This window comes from Silurus aristotelis (assembly GCF_946808225.1).
Source record: "Silurus aristotelis genome assembly, chromosome: 15".
NCBI classification, from domain to species: Eukaryota; Metazoa; Chordata; class Actinopteri; order Siluriformes; family Siluridae; genus Silurus; species Silurus aristotelis.
The window spans coordinates 5,385,477-5,401,320 of record NC_139588.1 but is presented as its reverse complement, the minus strand read 5'-3'; the positions used below and the strand labels follow the sequence as shown (position 1 = coordinate 5,401,320).

The following is a 15,844-nucleotide window of genomic DNA, read 5'->3' as shown; positions in this document are numbered from 1 at the left end:
TATCATTTGTCATTTGTGTGTTTTTGCCTTTTACCTAGTTTGTTACATACAAGGGTCAATGCATGTGTCTCAAAAACCACCAGCAGATGATTTAAGTGACAAAAGAAATAAAAATAGCCATTCAGATATCTTATCCGGTCCCAATCCTGCTCGGAGTGTGAAACGTAGCGTGAAACATCAGCCCTGACAAAGAGCAAATTGGCACACTGTTGTGGTGTAACAGGATTTTCTTCAGTCAAACAGACACACGTGTGAGTGGTGCTGGGAAACCTGCCGCTGGAAATACACAGGAAGTGGCTCGTTCTCGTTGATTTCAAGATGTGCACTGGTAGCTCAGAGCTTGTCTGCGATTGATGTGTTTGTGCTCATGAAGGGTGGAAATCGAACCTACAGAGAGAAACACACAACACCCATCTGTCTACCCCCCAAAAACCCCCCCAACACACACAAAAACACATATACACACATGCACACACCCTCTAAATCACATAAACAAATTCTTACATGCGTTCATGTTTATGAACACACACACACACACACACACACACACACACACACACACACACACACACACACACACACACATTCTATTCTTGCTGTGATAATTGCATGCCGGTTTTGGGGTTAGTTGGGGGAAGCAGTGAGGCTGTAATGATCGGGTATGAGGTGTGGTCAGTTTGCTCCCATGAGAGTTTGGCACATCTCGCTATAAGAGGGTGGGGACGGTGTGGCCAGCTCTCCAGAGAGCTTGTGTGTAAGAGCATTTGTGTGTGTGTGTATGTGTGTGTGTGTGTGTGTGTGTGTGTGTGTGTGTGTGTGTGTGTGTGTGTGTGTGTGTGTGTGTGTTCATGCTGACTGCAATATGAAAATAACTACCGCACAGGCATCCTTGACGTATATTTGTAGTTTAGTAAAAATATCAAGTCAGACAGAAAATAACCAAATTGGAGCTCACAAAAACAGAACACAGTGAGTACATAGTAAATAAATACAGGCTAGAAGTGGCAGCATTACACACTCTTTAAACCTCACTCGAAACGTCCCCTCCAAAAGTATTTGAACAGCAAGGACTACTCTTAGTGGCTGCTATACACGGGTGCTGCTACACACATCCAGTTTTCAGCTTTCATTCGTTGGTTTTACATCTGGATGTGTTAAACATTGTGTGACAGACCATTTATTTATTTCTTTAAAATTTTTTCTCTTTTCTCAATTTCAAGCTTCCTTTTCTCTTATCTCTTAAAGACATCTCTCTGATCATCATGTTGGTTTACCTTTTTTAGAAACAAGAAACATCTGTCAGTCACATGTTCCAATATTTTCAGTCACTTGAAAAGTGGGTGTCTTCAAACATGTAAATCAGAAAGTGACGGAATTCTGTTCTGTCGTCCCATGTTCGCTTTATGAATTTCAAACCTAAATATCTTCTAAGACCAAGTAAATGTACAGACTTTACAGCAAAAAACAAACAAATAAAACATGAGTTGACCTTTCCATTCCAATAATTTTGAAGTGGAATGTTTTAAAAGGGTCCCAGAGTTCAAGTCATTTTTGAATAGTTGTATTGACAGGCAGAGACAACAGAATGAAGGAAATCCTAAGTTAGATGCCACAGAATTGATTTGGGGCCCTCGAACTAGGCCATTAATTTCCTGTGCTTCACTTGCGCTATATTATGGCAAACACCAGCGTTGTAACATCTCTTGGATATGCAAAGAAATAATTTCACTCTATTGTAATCATACATCAAGTAAAAGAAAAAGCCCCTTTTCGAAATGCTGCAGTGTTTATTGGCTTTCTTACAAATATTACTCTCTTTGTGTAATCATTTTGGCTATCGATTTCTTTAAATGCCTCCATAGTTGACTGTGTGAAGATAATGCTAATTCTCAAACTAGAGAGAGAAGTGCTTTGTTTAAGAGCTGTGTTCTCCTGCCCCAGATATTTGCATGAGCTCCTGCTGTGCTCAGTAAACCCTCGGCAAAGAGGAGTGGTGCATGTTTCTGTAGCCACAACCGAACCCTTCTCCACCAGACACAGCTGCATCTGGCCCTTTGTGTCTCTGTGTGTGTTGTGAGTTGTGTGTGTGTTTTTAAGGGGGTGCGTGACCACTGCATTGTGTGCGTACAGCAGGATATTGACCTGAGCCATATGCGCATTGTGTTATTGATTAAAGCCATGTGTGCGATCGCAGGAGCTGAGCTCGGTTTTGGTTAACAAAAAAAACCCTAACGACTCGCTCCTTACACCAGCGTCACATGACACTCCCTGGCTATGCAGATAAACTAGCAAAGGTACCCTCAGGCTGCATTTCATTTTAAAAACGACAAACTCATCATGAGGTTAATGTAATGGATTGAGAGACGTTGCACGAAAATGGATTCATGGAGCTTTTACACTTTTATTTTAAAATTTTAAAATTTTAAAATTCGCAAATTAGAGTCATTTCATTGCGGAATTAACACCCTGCCTCGCTTCCCCTTCTTTGTCTCATTCGCCTTCTTTTTCTTATTCGTAGCCAGGATGACAGGAAGCACACCCACAAGTCTGTAACAAATGGATTAGCACTGCACCACGACAGGATCATGACCCTAGCTTGGTGTTGATGCTAGAGCCTCATGACTGGCGTTGTTAGATGAGGCTTATAATTGTTTAGGTTCTGGTTGTGTCTTGTTGCTCAAGATATTTCATGTATTCTTTTGGTTACTGTAAGAAACTGTAAGAAGTATTAGCATAGATTGCCAATTTTCCACCAGGCCATGGAACTTCAATTCCAACTGTGCTCCACCTTAATTCAGTTGTAAGAAAATATCGAAAAAAAGATACTCCGGGAAATGAAAGCAACATTTTCACTGGTTAATAGCATCAATTCTTTGTATAGCATGATTCAAAAAGGATGTAGCTACAGCAGAGCTCTCAATACAAACAAATGTCATCCAAACATTTTGCTATTGCTAAACATGTATCTAGGCCTAGCTTGCCATAAAAACTACGCAATTATTTTTAATTAGAAGTTTCCCCTATGGGTTCTCTCTGGGCTCTTCTCTGGGTTCTCCCCCTCTGGTAGGCTGTGATAAATTACTCCAAGGTGTGAATGAGTGTGTGCATGTTGTCTTCCGATGAACCAGACACCCCTCTGTGGTGTATCCTCACCTCAACCATAGTTGTTTTCCTCTGAAATTCTTCCACTAATGGACAGACAGACTTTATTGGTCCCTGAGGGGAAATTTGGGTGGTGTAACGATTTTCCAGTATCAGTGTTCATGCGTGTAACAGCACTGTAGGATCAGTGCTTGACGGTGAGCTACCATTTCAGATGCCTGTAAGACACTATAAGTGTCTTTTTTAAAGTTTGTTGAGCTGTTAGTCGCTCTGAAAGAGCATGCATGTCGACAACGATGAGTTCTGCATTGATTGGCTGATTTGTTCACACCTGTGTTAATGTAGATACATGAGTGGAAGCCTATTTGTTTATTTGCTTAGAGCTTGTTGATGACTCAGTGCTGATGGCTTCCAGCTCAGTAATTGGTTTACCGGCAACTCGTCTACCTTGCGCTGTTATTTTAAATATATCTTTAAAAAGACACGTTTTAAATGATGTTTAAATGATTTATGGAGTGGGAAGTCTTGTAGGGACAGCCGAGGCTTAATAACTAAGTCAGTCTTGAGTCACACAAGTTTCCAGCATAAAATGTTATTCGAGTTGTTTTACACTGGTTGTATATATATATATATATATATATATATATATATATATATATATATATATATATATATATATATATATATGTATATATATATATGTATATCTTCTTCTTCTTCTTCTTCTTCTTTCGGCTGCTCCCATTAGGGGTCGCCACAGCGGATCATCCGTCTCCATACCACCCTGTCCTCTATATCTGCCTCTTTTACACCAACTACCTGCATGTCTTCCCTCACCACATCCATGAACCTCCTCCTTGGCCTTCCTCTTTTCCTCCTACCTGGTGGCTCCATCTTCAGCATTTTTCTACCAATATAATTCATGTCCCTTCTCTGCACATGTCCAAACCATCTCAATCTCGCCTCCCTCACCTTGTCACCAAAACATCCTACATGTGCTGTCCCTCTAATAAACTCATTTCTAATCTTGTCCATCCTCGTCACTCCCAACGAAAACCTCAACATCTTCAGCTCTGCTACCTCCAGCTCCACCTCCTGTCTTTTACTCAATGCCACTGTCTCTAATCCATACAACATCGCAGGTCTCACCACAGTCCTATAAACTTTCCCTTTCATTCTTGCAGATACTCTTCTATCACAAATCACTCCTGTCACTCTTCTCCACCCACTCCACCCTGCCTGCACTCTTTTCTTTACTTCCCTAACACACTCTCCATTACTTTGCACTGTTGACCCCAGGTACCTGAACTCCTCCACCTTCTCCACCTCTTCTCCCTGCAACCGCATCACTCCACTGCCCTCCCTCTCATTCACACACATGTACTCTGTCTTACACCTACTGACTTTCATTCCCCTTCTCTCCAGCGCATATCTCCACCTCTCCAGGCTCTTCTCAACCTGCTCTCTACTCTCACCACAAATCACAATATCATCTGCAAACATCATAGTCCAGGGAGACTCCTGTCTGACCTCGTCCGTCAACCTGTCCATCACCACTGCAAACAGGAAAGGGCTCAGGGCCGATCCTTGATGCAGTCCAACCTTCACCCTGAACCAGTCTGTCGTACCTACTGCACACTTTACTGCCGTCACACTGTCCTCATACATGTCCTGCACCACCCTCACATACTTCTCTGACACACCTGACTTCCTCATACAATACCACAACTCCTCTCTCGGCACCCTGTCGTACGCTTTCTCTAAATCCACAAATACACAATGCAGCTCCTTCTGTCCTTCTCTATACTTCTCCATCAACATCCTTAAAGCAAATAAGGCATCTGTGGTGCTCTTCCTCGGCATGAAACCATACTGTTGCTCACAGATGGTCACCTCTTCTCTCAGCCTGGCTTCCACTACTCTTTCCCATAACTTCATGGTGTGACTGATCAACTTAATTCCCCTGTAGTTACTGCAGGTCTGCACATCTCCCTTATGCTTAAAGATCGGTACCAGCACACTCCTTCTCCATTCCTCAGGCATCCTCTCCCCTTCCAGAATCCTGTTAAACAATCTGGTTAAAAACTCCACTGCCATCTCTCCTAAACATCTCCACGCTTCTACCGGTATGTCATCTGGTCCAACCGACTTTCCATTCTTCATCCTCTTAATCGCTGCTCTCACTTCCTCCTTACTAATCCTATCTACATCCTGCTTCACTAACTCCACATCCTCCAACCTTCTCTCTCTCTGATTTTCCTCATTCATCAGCTGCTCAAAATACTCCCTCCATCTTCTCAACACACTCTTCTCACTAGTCAACACATTTCCCTCTCCATCCTTTATTGCTCTAACTTGCAGTACATCCTTCCCAGCTCGGTCCCTCTGCTTGGCCAATCGGTATAAATCCTTTTCTCCTTCCTTAGTGTCCAACCTCTTATACAGTTCCTCATATGCCTTTTCCTTGGCTTTCGCCACATCCCTTTTAACCTGCTGCCGCATCTCCTTGTACTCCTGCCTACTTTTCTCATCACTCTGTCGATCCCACTTCTGTTTTGCCAACCTCTTCCCCCTAATGCTCTCCTGCACTTCCTCATTCCACCACCACGTCTCCTTGTCTTGCTTTCTATTTCCAGATGTCACACCAAGTACTTTTCTAGCTGCCTCCCTCATCACTCCTGCAGTAGTTGCCCAATCATCCGGCACCTCTTCACCACCACCGAGCCCCTGTCTGACCTCTTCCCTGAACCTCACACTACACTCTTCCTCCTTCAGTTTCCACCATCTTATTCTTCTTTCAAACCTTACTTTCCTCCTCTTCTTCTTCGCCTCCAAAACCATCCTACAGACCACCATCCGATGCTGTCTAGCTACACTGTCCCCCGCCAACACCTTACAGTCTCCAATCTCCTTCAGGTTGCATCTCCTACACAGAAGATAATCCACCTGTGTGCACCTTCCTCCACTCTTATACGTCACCCTATGATCCTCCTTCTTCTTAAAATACGTGTTCACCACTGCCATTTCCATCCTTTTAGCAAAATCTACCACCATCTGCCCTTCCACATTCCTCTCCTTAAAACCATACCTACCCATCACCTCCTCATCACCTCTGTTCCCTTCACCTACATGCCCATTAAAGTCTGCCCCAATCACCAATCGTTCTTTCCTAGGTACACCATCTACCACTTCATCTAATTCACTCCAGAATCTTTCTTTCTCCTCCATCTCACAGCCAACTTGTGGAGCATAGGCACTGATGACATTTATCATCATCCCTTCAACTTCCACCTTCACGATCATCACCCTATCAGAAACTCTCTTCACCTCCACTACACTCTTACTGTACGCTTCCTTCAGAATCACCCCTACACCATTTCTCTTCCCATCCACACCATGATAAAACAGTTTAAACCCACCTCCAATGTTCCTGGCCTTACTCCCTTTCCACTTGGTCTCCTGAACACACAACACATCTACCTTTCTCCTCTCCATCATATCAGCTATCTCTCTCCCTTTACATGTCATAGTACCAACATTTAAAGTACCAACCCGAACCTCTACTCTCCTACACTGCTCCTTTTCCTGCCGTCTCTGTAGACGCCTTCCTCCTCTCCTTCTCCTCCTTCGGCCAACAGTAGCCCAATTTCCACCGGTACCCTGTCGGCTAACGATACCTGTGGCGGTCGTTGTTAACCCGGGCCTCGACCGATCCGGTATGAAATTCTCATTTGTGATCCGCATATTTGATTTGGCACATGTTTTACGCTGGATGCCCTTCCTAACGCAACCCTCCCCATTTACCCGGGCTTGGGACCGGCACTAAGAGTACACTGGCTTGTGCCCCCCTAATGGCTGGGTTATATATATGTATATATATATATGTATATATATATATATATATATATATATATATATATATATATATATATATATATATATATATATATATACGTATATATATATATATATATATATATATATATATATATATATATATATATACGTATATATATATATATATATATATATATATATATATATATATATATATATATATATATATATATATATATATATGAAGTGCAAGTTGAAGGGATCACGTGAGAGTAACGGAGCTAGCTAGCGAAAGAACAGAGTTTCACGGCCAAGTAAGCAATCATACCAATGCGGAATGGATCTGGAAATGCCAGTCGAACGTGTGACAGAAAGTTTGTGAATGTCACAGCTTGATCTAGTGAAATAGGTATGTGATTGCAACAAAATAACTTGTAAACAGAATAGGAACACGGAGTTTAGTGGCAAAAGTACACCAGCTGTGTTCATAAATGCAGTCCCATTCTGGCACACAGGCTGAAATGTCGACCAAAGAGTTGGTTAGCGAGCAGTCAAGTGACATCTACAGGCAGAAAGGCAAAGAGGCACCTGCAATGGAGGGGCAGAAAGAATTAGAGCTCTACAGCCCCGGGCAGCATGGCTCATGACTCCACATTTGAGCACTGCTTCAAATGTGGAGTCATGGGCTATGCTGCCCGGGGCTGTAAAGCGTCAAAGAATCCAGCCAAGGGGAGGAGTAATGTTAAGATGTCTGTTTATTCGATGAAACCAGAAAGATCAACCTCCATGCTGAATTACATTGATCCACAAGAGAAAACCTAAGAGTTTCTGCAGCAAAGGATATAACAACTGGAAGCCGAACTTGAACAAAGAGAAAAGACTGAGCAGGTCAGAGCTGCCACCTACACCAGCTACATTCCTTTGCAGGGGTTTGTGGAAGAGGGCAGCCAACGCATTACAGCTTTCATAACACCCTGGGGACTTTATAAATGGTCCAGATCCCGTTTGGACTGTCCTCGGACCTTTGGACTGCTGAGTTCCAGCGCAGTATGGAGGCATGCTTGCTGGGACTCAGAGATAACACCGTCTTCCATACTTAGATGATAACCTTTTACACAGTAAGACATTCGAGGAGCACCTCAATGATGTCAGAGAAGTGCTATGTTGGGACCAGAGTAAATGGGGTAAAGCTTATAGCCCAGAAGGCTGAGGTAAAGTTACTGGGAAAAATAGTGTTGAAAGTGGGCTACACAATGGAACCTCAAAAAGATTGCACATGTGCAAGCAATAATGGACTATAAGCCTTAAACAATGGGTGACCTGTCAAACTATCACACATATATTCCTACTTTCTCCCAGATTGCCAAACCTCTGTATGAATTTTTGTCAACAAAGAAGCTTTCAGAAAATGGAGCAAGCCATAAAAATGGCAACAGTAAGAAGGAAGGGGGAAGGGGCGAAAAACAGCTTCTTAAGTTCTGGCTGAGCCCTTCGATCTTAGGCTACCGTGAGTTTGAAGAGCATGTCATATCATTTGCACAATGGGAAACTGGAATTCTTGGCATTGAAATGGGTCGTTTGAACGATTTTGTGAATACCTATATTATGCAACCTCCCTTTGTGGTCTATATGGACAATAACCCCTTGACATATGTTTTGTCCATGGCCAAACTCAATGGCAACACTCACCGATAGGATGACAGACTTGGCTGACTACAATTTGCCATCAAATATAGACCAGGCGGGAACACAGAGATGCTGAAGTACTGTCAAAGATGCCTCTTAATACGGAGAATTAAATGCAGGCCTGTTTGCATAAGGCCAGTCCAAGAGTTATCGCGGCTATCGATCTAACTTCTTGTGAAGTCGGAAGAAGAGAGGCCTTGGATGAGAGGCCTTGGATGAGCTTCATGAGGAAATGGGGCACCAAGGAGTGGAGCACACACTGAGTCTCATCCAAGAGAGATTTTATTGGCCTTACATTTGGGGTGATGTGGAACATTGTGTTACCAAAGTGTGTAGCTGTTTGAAACAGAAATGTCCAAGATCTTTGCTTACATTGTTCTCAGGCACAGATTTCCCACCAAACTCCACCATGATCAGGCAAAGAAATTTATGAACAAGTTTTTTGCACAAATTAAGGAACTCTGTGATATCTAATACTCCCTCACCACACCATACCACCCTGCTGGAAACAGACAGGTGGAGGTGGAAAGGTTAAATCAAACATTGCTTTCAATGCTCAGATCCCTGCCAAGTCAAGCCAAGGCTGATTGGAAGAGCTCCTTAAACAAGGTAGTCCATGAATATAACTGCACACGAAATGAAGTAACTGGGTATGCTTCATACTACCTCCTGTATGGGACAAACCCAAGGCTGCCTATTGATTTGATGTTTGAACGGAAGCCAGGAGATTGTGGAACTTCGCACAGTGATTATGTTGCCAAGTGGAAAAAAAATGCATGGAATAAGTGTATAAATCGGTATCAAGAACAAAAAAAAAGAGCACAGCAGGACTATGATAAGAAAATACTAAAAAGAGCGGATCTCCAGCCTGAAAACAGTGCTGGTGAGAAATTGTGGAGAAAGAGGTGGTCTGGGAAAACTTGTTCATACTGGTGATGAAAGAAAAGGAAACTCAGGAAAAGATGCAGATGTAACAGAAGACAAAAATGAGATGGTAGAAGTGGGACAAGAGATATCATCAGACACGGCAGACAATGGTAGCCCAACTGTAACTCACCTGCCACAGAGAAAGTAATGTTAGTGCTGCAAATTTGTGCTTTCATGTTGTAAACAGAGAAAAAATATACATTAAACAAACCCATTAAACAACGCATGCCTTGAACTTTGGTTATTTCATCAATCCACAGCAGCACGAAATGGCCAAATTATTCTATTTTTTGCACACATTTAGCTCTTAGTACTGGTCGGTGCTGCGCTGTCATTGTATTATCGTCCTATTGTACTGCATTTGTGAACTTTGTGTAGTCCTGTGAATAGGTTTCTTTGTTCTTGTGTTATCTTGTGTTCCAAAGACTCTTATACAGTGGGGCAAATAAGTAATAAATATTTGATACACTGACATTTTTTAAATTTCCTACTTACAAAGAACAGAGAAATCTGTAATTTTCATCGTAGGTACACCTCAACTGTGAGAGACAGAATAAAAAAATCTTTGTATGATTTTTAAATAATTAATTTCCATTTTTTTGCATGAAATAAGTATTTGATACAATAGAAAAATAGAACCAAATATTTGGTACAAAAACCTTTGTTTACAATCACAGAGATTAGACGAACAGGTTTGCACACACTGCAGCAGGGATTTTGGCCCACTCCTCCATACAGATCTTGTCTAGATCTTTTGGGTTTTGGGGCTGTCGCTGGGCAACACAGAGTTTCAGCTCCCTCTATAGATTTTCTATCGGGTTCAGGTCTGGAGACTGGCTAGGCCACTTCAGGACCTTGAAATGCTTCTTTCTGAGCCACTTCTTAGTTGCCCTGGCTGTTTTTGGGGTCATTGTCTTGCTGGAAGACCCAGCCCCGACCTATCTTTAATGCTCCTATTGAGGGAAAGAGGTTGTTCCCAAAATCTTGCGATACATGGCCCCATCCATCCTCCCCTCAATATGGTGCCGTCCCCTTTGCAGAAAAGCAACCCCAAAGCATGATGTTTCCACACTTCACGGTTGGGATGGCGTTCTTCTTCTTCCTCCAAACACGGAGATCGAAGTTTATACCAAAAAGTTCTATTTTGGTCTCATCTAACCACATGACCTTCTTCCATGCCTCCTTTGGATCATCCAGATGGTAGTTGGCAAACTTCAGATGGGCCCGGACATGTGCTGGTTTGAGCAGGGGACCTTGCGCACACTGCAGGTTTAAAAAAAAAAAAATCTATGACAGTGTAGTGTGTTACTAATGGTAACCCTTGAGACTGTGGTCCCAGCTCCCTTCAGGTCATTGACCAGGTCCTCCTGTGTAGTTTTAGGCTGATCCCTCACCTTTCTCAGGATCATTGATACTCCACCAGGCGAGATCTTGCATGGAGCCCCAGTCTGAGGGAGATTAACAGTCACCTTGAATTTTTTCCATTTTCTCATAATTGCGCCAACAGTTAAATTCAGTTAAAGTCAATTTTATTTGTATAGCGCATTTAACAATGAACATTGTCTTAAAGCAGCTTTACACAGATAATGTTGTGATAAAGAATGAATAAGGTGTTCTTTATAAGTGTAAATTTGTCCCTGATGAGCAAGCCGGTGGCGACTGTGGAAAGGAAAAACTCCCCGAGATGGCGTAAAGAAGAAACCTTGAGAGGAACCGGACTCAAGAGCAAACCCATTCTCATCTGGGTTGCAGCGAATGCCCATTTATTACAGATAAACAATGTTGCGAGGTGCAGTGATAGTAATCAGAAGCAAACTGTAGTCCTGAATCAGTTGACATTAACTACAGTCCAAATCCATCCTCAAAGCTCCCCTTCTTACTCTGGAATTTCATGGAACCACCCAAGGCGTTGATGAGAAACCATCCACAGCTGTACAGAGTGGCCTCCAATCGAAGAGGACATTATACAGAGGCAGGCCTGGATGAAGTGGGAAGATCCGCGGAGAGAAGAGGTGGCAGAAACAGTGGTCACTGGAACCTCAGGAGCATGTTTAACTCGACCGCAAGAGCAAGAGAGAGAGAGAGAGAGAGAGAGAGAGAGAGAGAGAGAGAAGAGGGGTGACAGGAAGAGAAGGATATGGATTATTATGTGTCCTTATTGTTGTGTAAAAGATAAGAACACTGTGCAGTTGGGGACTCCGGCAAGACTCACTATGGCAGCATAACTTAAAGGGAGAACCAGAAGGTAGCACAGACATGAGGGATCTCTGGGATAAGAAATGACCCACCACACCACCGTCAACAAACCTAAGAGAACGTGTGAGAGTGAGGGGGTGACAGCATACAAATATCCCAGTTCACCAAACACTCTATATACATGATCCCTACAGATCTGATCCCTAAAGATTTGCGCCTTTACCTAAGAAAAATCTACTAATAAAAACTTGACTAAATAAATATGTTTTCAGCCTCGACTTGAACACTGAGACTGTGTCTGAGTCCAGAACACTGATTGAAAGGCTGTTTCATAACTGTGGGGCTTTATAAGAAAAAGATCTGCCCCCTTCTGTAGTCGACATTATTGGAGGTACCAACAAATAGCCTGCACCTTTTGATCTAAGTTGGCAAAGAGGGATCGTAATGGTACAGAAGTTCACTCAGATACTGCAGTGCGAGGCCGTTAAGTGCTTTATACGTCAGTAGTATTTTATAATCAAGGCGAGATTTAATTAGGAGCAGTGTAGACTGATTGAAACAGGGGTGATGTGGTAATATTTTCTATAGGACTCTTGGTGCTGCACTCTGAACTAACTAAAGCTTATGTATGCACTTACTCAAACACCCAGACAGTAAAGCATTACAGTAGTCTAATCTAGATGTAACAAAAGCATGAACTAGTTTTTCTGCATCCTGTAACATCACGTGAGCCTCAAAGGAAAGATTATTGTCAATAATCACACCAAGGTCTTTGACTGCTGTACACACTGAGATAGAAACATCATCCAGAGATGCTACATAATCAGAAAGTTTACTTCTAGCTGCATGTGGTCCTAAAGTAGAAGTACTTCCTTTTTATCCGATCTTATCTGTTACCTTCTCACCAATCTGTTTGCTTATTGTCCTGTAGCCCATCCCAGACTTGTGCAAGTCTATTTTGTTCCTAGTGTCCTTAGCTCTTTGGTCTTGCCCATAGTGGAGAGGTTGAAGTCTGATTAATTGAGTGTGTGGACAGGTGTCTTTTATACAGGTAACGAGTTCAGGATAGTAGGGCTTCTTAAAGACTTAAAAAACTAGTCTATAACTAAAACTAACAGGTCTGTATGAGACAGAATTCTTGCTGGTTAGTAGGTGATAAAAATACTTATTTCATGCAATAAAATGGAAATGTATTATTTAAAAATTATACAATGTGATTTTCTGGATTTCTTTTTATTAATTTGTCTCTCACAGTGGTGTACCTATGAGGAAAATTACAAATCTCTCCGTTCTTTGTAAATAGGATAATTAAAAAACCGCTGTGTATCAAATACTTATTTACCCCACTGTGTTCCTCCAACTTTGTGGTAAATGGCTGGAAAAGACAGGTGTTCCAATATTTTTTTATATAGTGTTTTTTTTTTTTTTTTTTTGCTAAATTAGTGTGAAACATCTTAAAAATGTACAGTCACACATTTTAAACACTACACAGGCGTATATTTGTATCATACAAAAAGAGTATCATATTTAGTACCTACAATTCTTGCCTCAGATCTGCTCCACAAGCTGATTTAGGAGAACAAGCATTTAGACTATAGCAGGGGCAGAAGGTTTATTAGCACTGAGTTTACAGGAACTGAAAATTTTATTTTTTTTTGGTTGGGTTGCTGTCCATGAGATGTTAATTGCAAGTGACGAGGATGGACAGGATTAGAAATTTGTTTTTTAGAGGGACAGTGCAGGTAGGACATTTTGGAGACAAGGTAAGGAAGGCTAGATTGAGATGGTTTGGACATGTCCAGAAGAGGGACATGGGGTATATCGGTAGAAGAATGCTGAGGATGGAGCCGCCAGGAAGGAGGAAAAGAGGAAGACCAAGGAGGAGGTTTATGGATGTGGTAAGGGAAGACATGCAGGAGATTGAATTGAAAGAGGCAGATGTAGTGGACAGGGGGGTAAGGAGACAGATGATCCGGTGTGGTAACTAGGGTTGCAAAAGGGGGCGGAAAATGTCCAGGAATTTTGGATATTTTTGGATATTTTTGAAATATTCCATGTTGGAAACTCACCAGGATTTTATGGGAATTTGTGAGAATTAATAAAAAAAATTGGGAAATGTATATAAACTTTGTCATATACAAATATAAATACAGTATAAACATTTTGTTTGCTCATAAGCTGTTGTGCTGTGTGCAAATTAATATTAAAAAAAAATGACATTTTTGACTTTTATTTAATTGTTAGTATTAGTTTGTTGCACAACAACTTACACACAGCACAAGGAAGTTTTAAACATAAATTAGTGTAACATTTATGTAATTTAAGTGAATACTTACCAAGATGGACATTTCTTAACATGTGTGCAGGATTCAAGAATGATGTGTATATTATGGAGGAATGCACAGTGTGCTGATTAATGTGCAGGGTAGGAATGCTAAAGAATTTACGGTAGAAACTAAAATTTTAGAAATTCTAACCATCTTCAATGATTAGTGCGGAGAGGGTTAAAAAACATAGAACTAATCCCACTGCAGCTCGTGATTAAATTTTGACCCTTCCAAAAACTAAAATTTTCAACCAATGAATGTAGTTCTCTCTGAAAGTTAAGTCATGTCAACTGGAACTCTATCTGGTTGAATAGAAATGTTTCACTACTCATTCGAGCAGCTTCTTCAGTCAGATCTAACCATATAGAGGTCCAGTTGACATGACCCAACTTTCAGATAAAGGAGACTGAGAAACTTTGCAAAACGTAGTTCATGCAATTTTACCTTCTATAGATAGATAGAATAGCCTTTATTTGTCACATATACATTACAGCACAGTGAAATTCCTTTATCGCATATCCCAGCTTGCTTGGAAGCTAAGGTCAGAGCGCAGAGTCAGCCATGATACAGCGCCCCTGCAGCAGAGAGGGTTAAGCGCCTTGCTCAAGGGCTCAAGTGTGTCAGCTTTTGGCAAAACCCCCTTGACCCCCTAACCTTCCGATCAGTAACCCAGCATCTTAACCACTGAGATACAGTAATCAACTAAGATATCCTGTTTTCTTTGCTAACGGCAGGTTGGACTAGCATTGCTGGTCTTTAGCAGTCACTAACTGAACTGGCTAGGCAGCAGTCAATTCAAGCTAATGGTAAAAAAAAATTTTCATGCAAAAACAACACCAGAATACTTATAAGAACGAATCATAACATTAACAAAAAGCTTTGAAACATGAGTAAAGAATGAAGAGTTGAAATTACTGAACTTCCAAATAACTGCACCTAAATGTCTGAGTATCTTCAGAGAAACTTAGTTTGATATTTTAAAATATACATAGCTGTGTAATATAATTACTCTAAGCCACAGTCATACTGACAGGGGAAATTAATTCAGATTCATGAATCAAGGAATGACTGAATGAATGAATGCTGTTAATAGGTCATGCAGCACCACACAAGCACCGAATGTCCTTTCTTTGTACATTTTCTGTCCTGAGACTTTCACATCTCTACCATCTCAGGAATTTCCATGAAGTGATTCTTTGTTCTTTCTATTAAAATCAACTTGTTCCACCTTATAATAGCCATGTCAGGTACAGTTTTTAAACCTAAGGCTGCCATGCTAATAATAAACCTTGCTTGTTAATAGTGTCAAGAATAAAAAAAAATAAAAAATTTTGTGCAGGGACATCAAACCCGACAACATATTGCTGGACATGAATGGCCACATTCGCCTGGCAGACTTTGGCTCCTGTCTGAAACTCATGGAGGACGGAACAGTAAGTCCATCCATTGTGCACTGAGATTCAGGTGCAGCGTTATAGAGCTCTATTGTTGATCCCTAGAGCTTGAGGCTCACTGACGGATGCAGTTTGTAACTCTGAGCTGTGCTTCACTTAGGTGCAGTCCTCGATCGCAGTGGGAACTCCAGACTACATCTCTCCTGAGATCCTGCAGGCCATGGAGGATGGGAAAGGAAAATATGGGCCAGAGTGTGATTGGTGGTCTCTGGGAGTGTGTATATATGAGATGCTGTACGGGGAGACGCCGTTTTACGCCGAGTCACTTGTGGAGACGTACGGCAAAATCATGAACCATAAGGTGGGCAAAGGAAT

At 41.6% G+C, this 15,844-nt stretch overlaps 1 protein-coding gene across 7 annotated transcripts in view; it reads left to right on the top strand.

Annotated features, from left to right (window-relative positions):
* Positions 1–15,844, top strand: part of cdc42bpab (CDC42 binding protein kinase alpha (DMPK-like) b) — a 106,780-nt gene that overhangs the window by 30,843 nt on the left and 60,093 nt on the right. For all 7 annotated transcript variants that reach the window (XR_014536976.1, XM_083562925.1, XM_083562924.1 and 4 more), the window contains exons 6-7: positions 15,415–15,508; positions 15,630–15,830. Coding sequence is in view for 6 of the 7 variants with exons in the window: in XM_083562925.1 (XP_083419051.1) it covers positions 15,415–15,508; positions 15,630–15,830 (295 nt within the window). In the remaining variant the exon portion in view is untranslated. The remainder of the gene's footprint in view (positions 1–15,414; positions 15,509–15,629; positions 15,831–15,844) is intronic.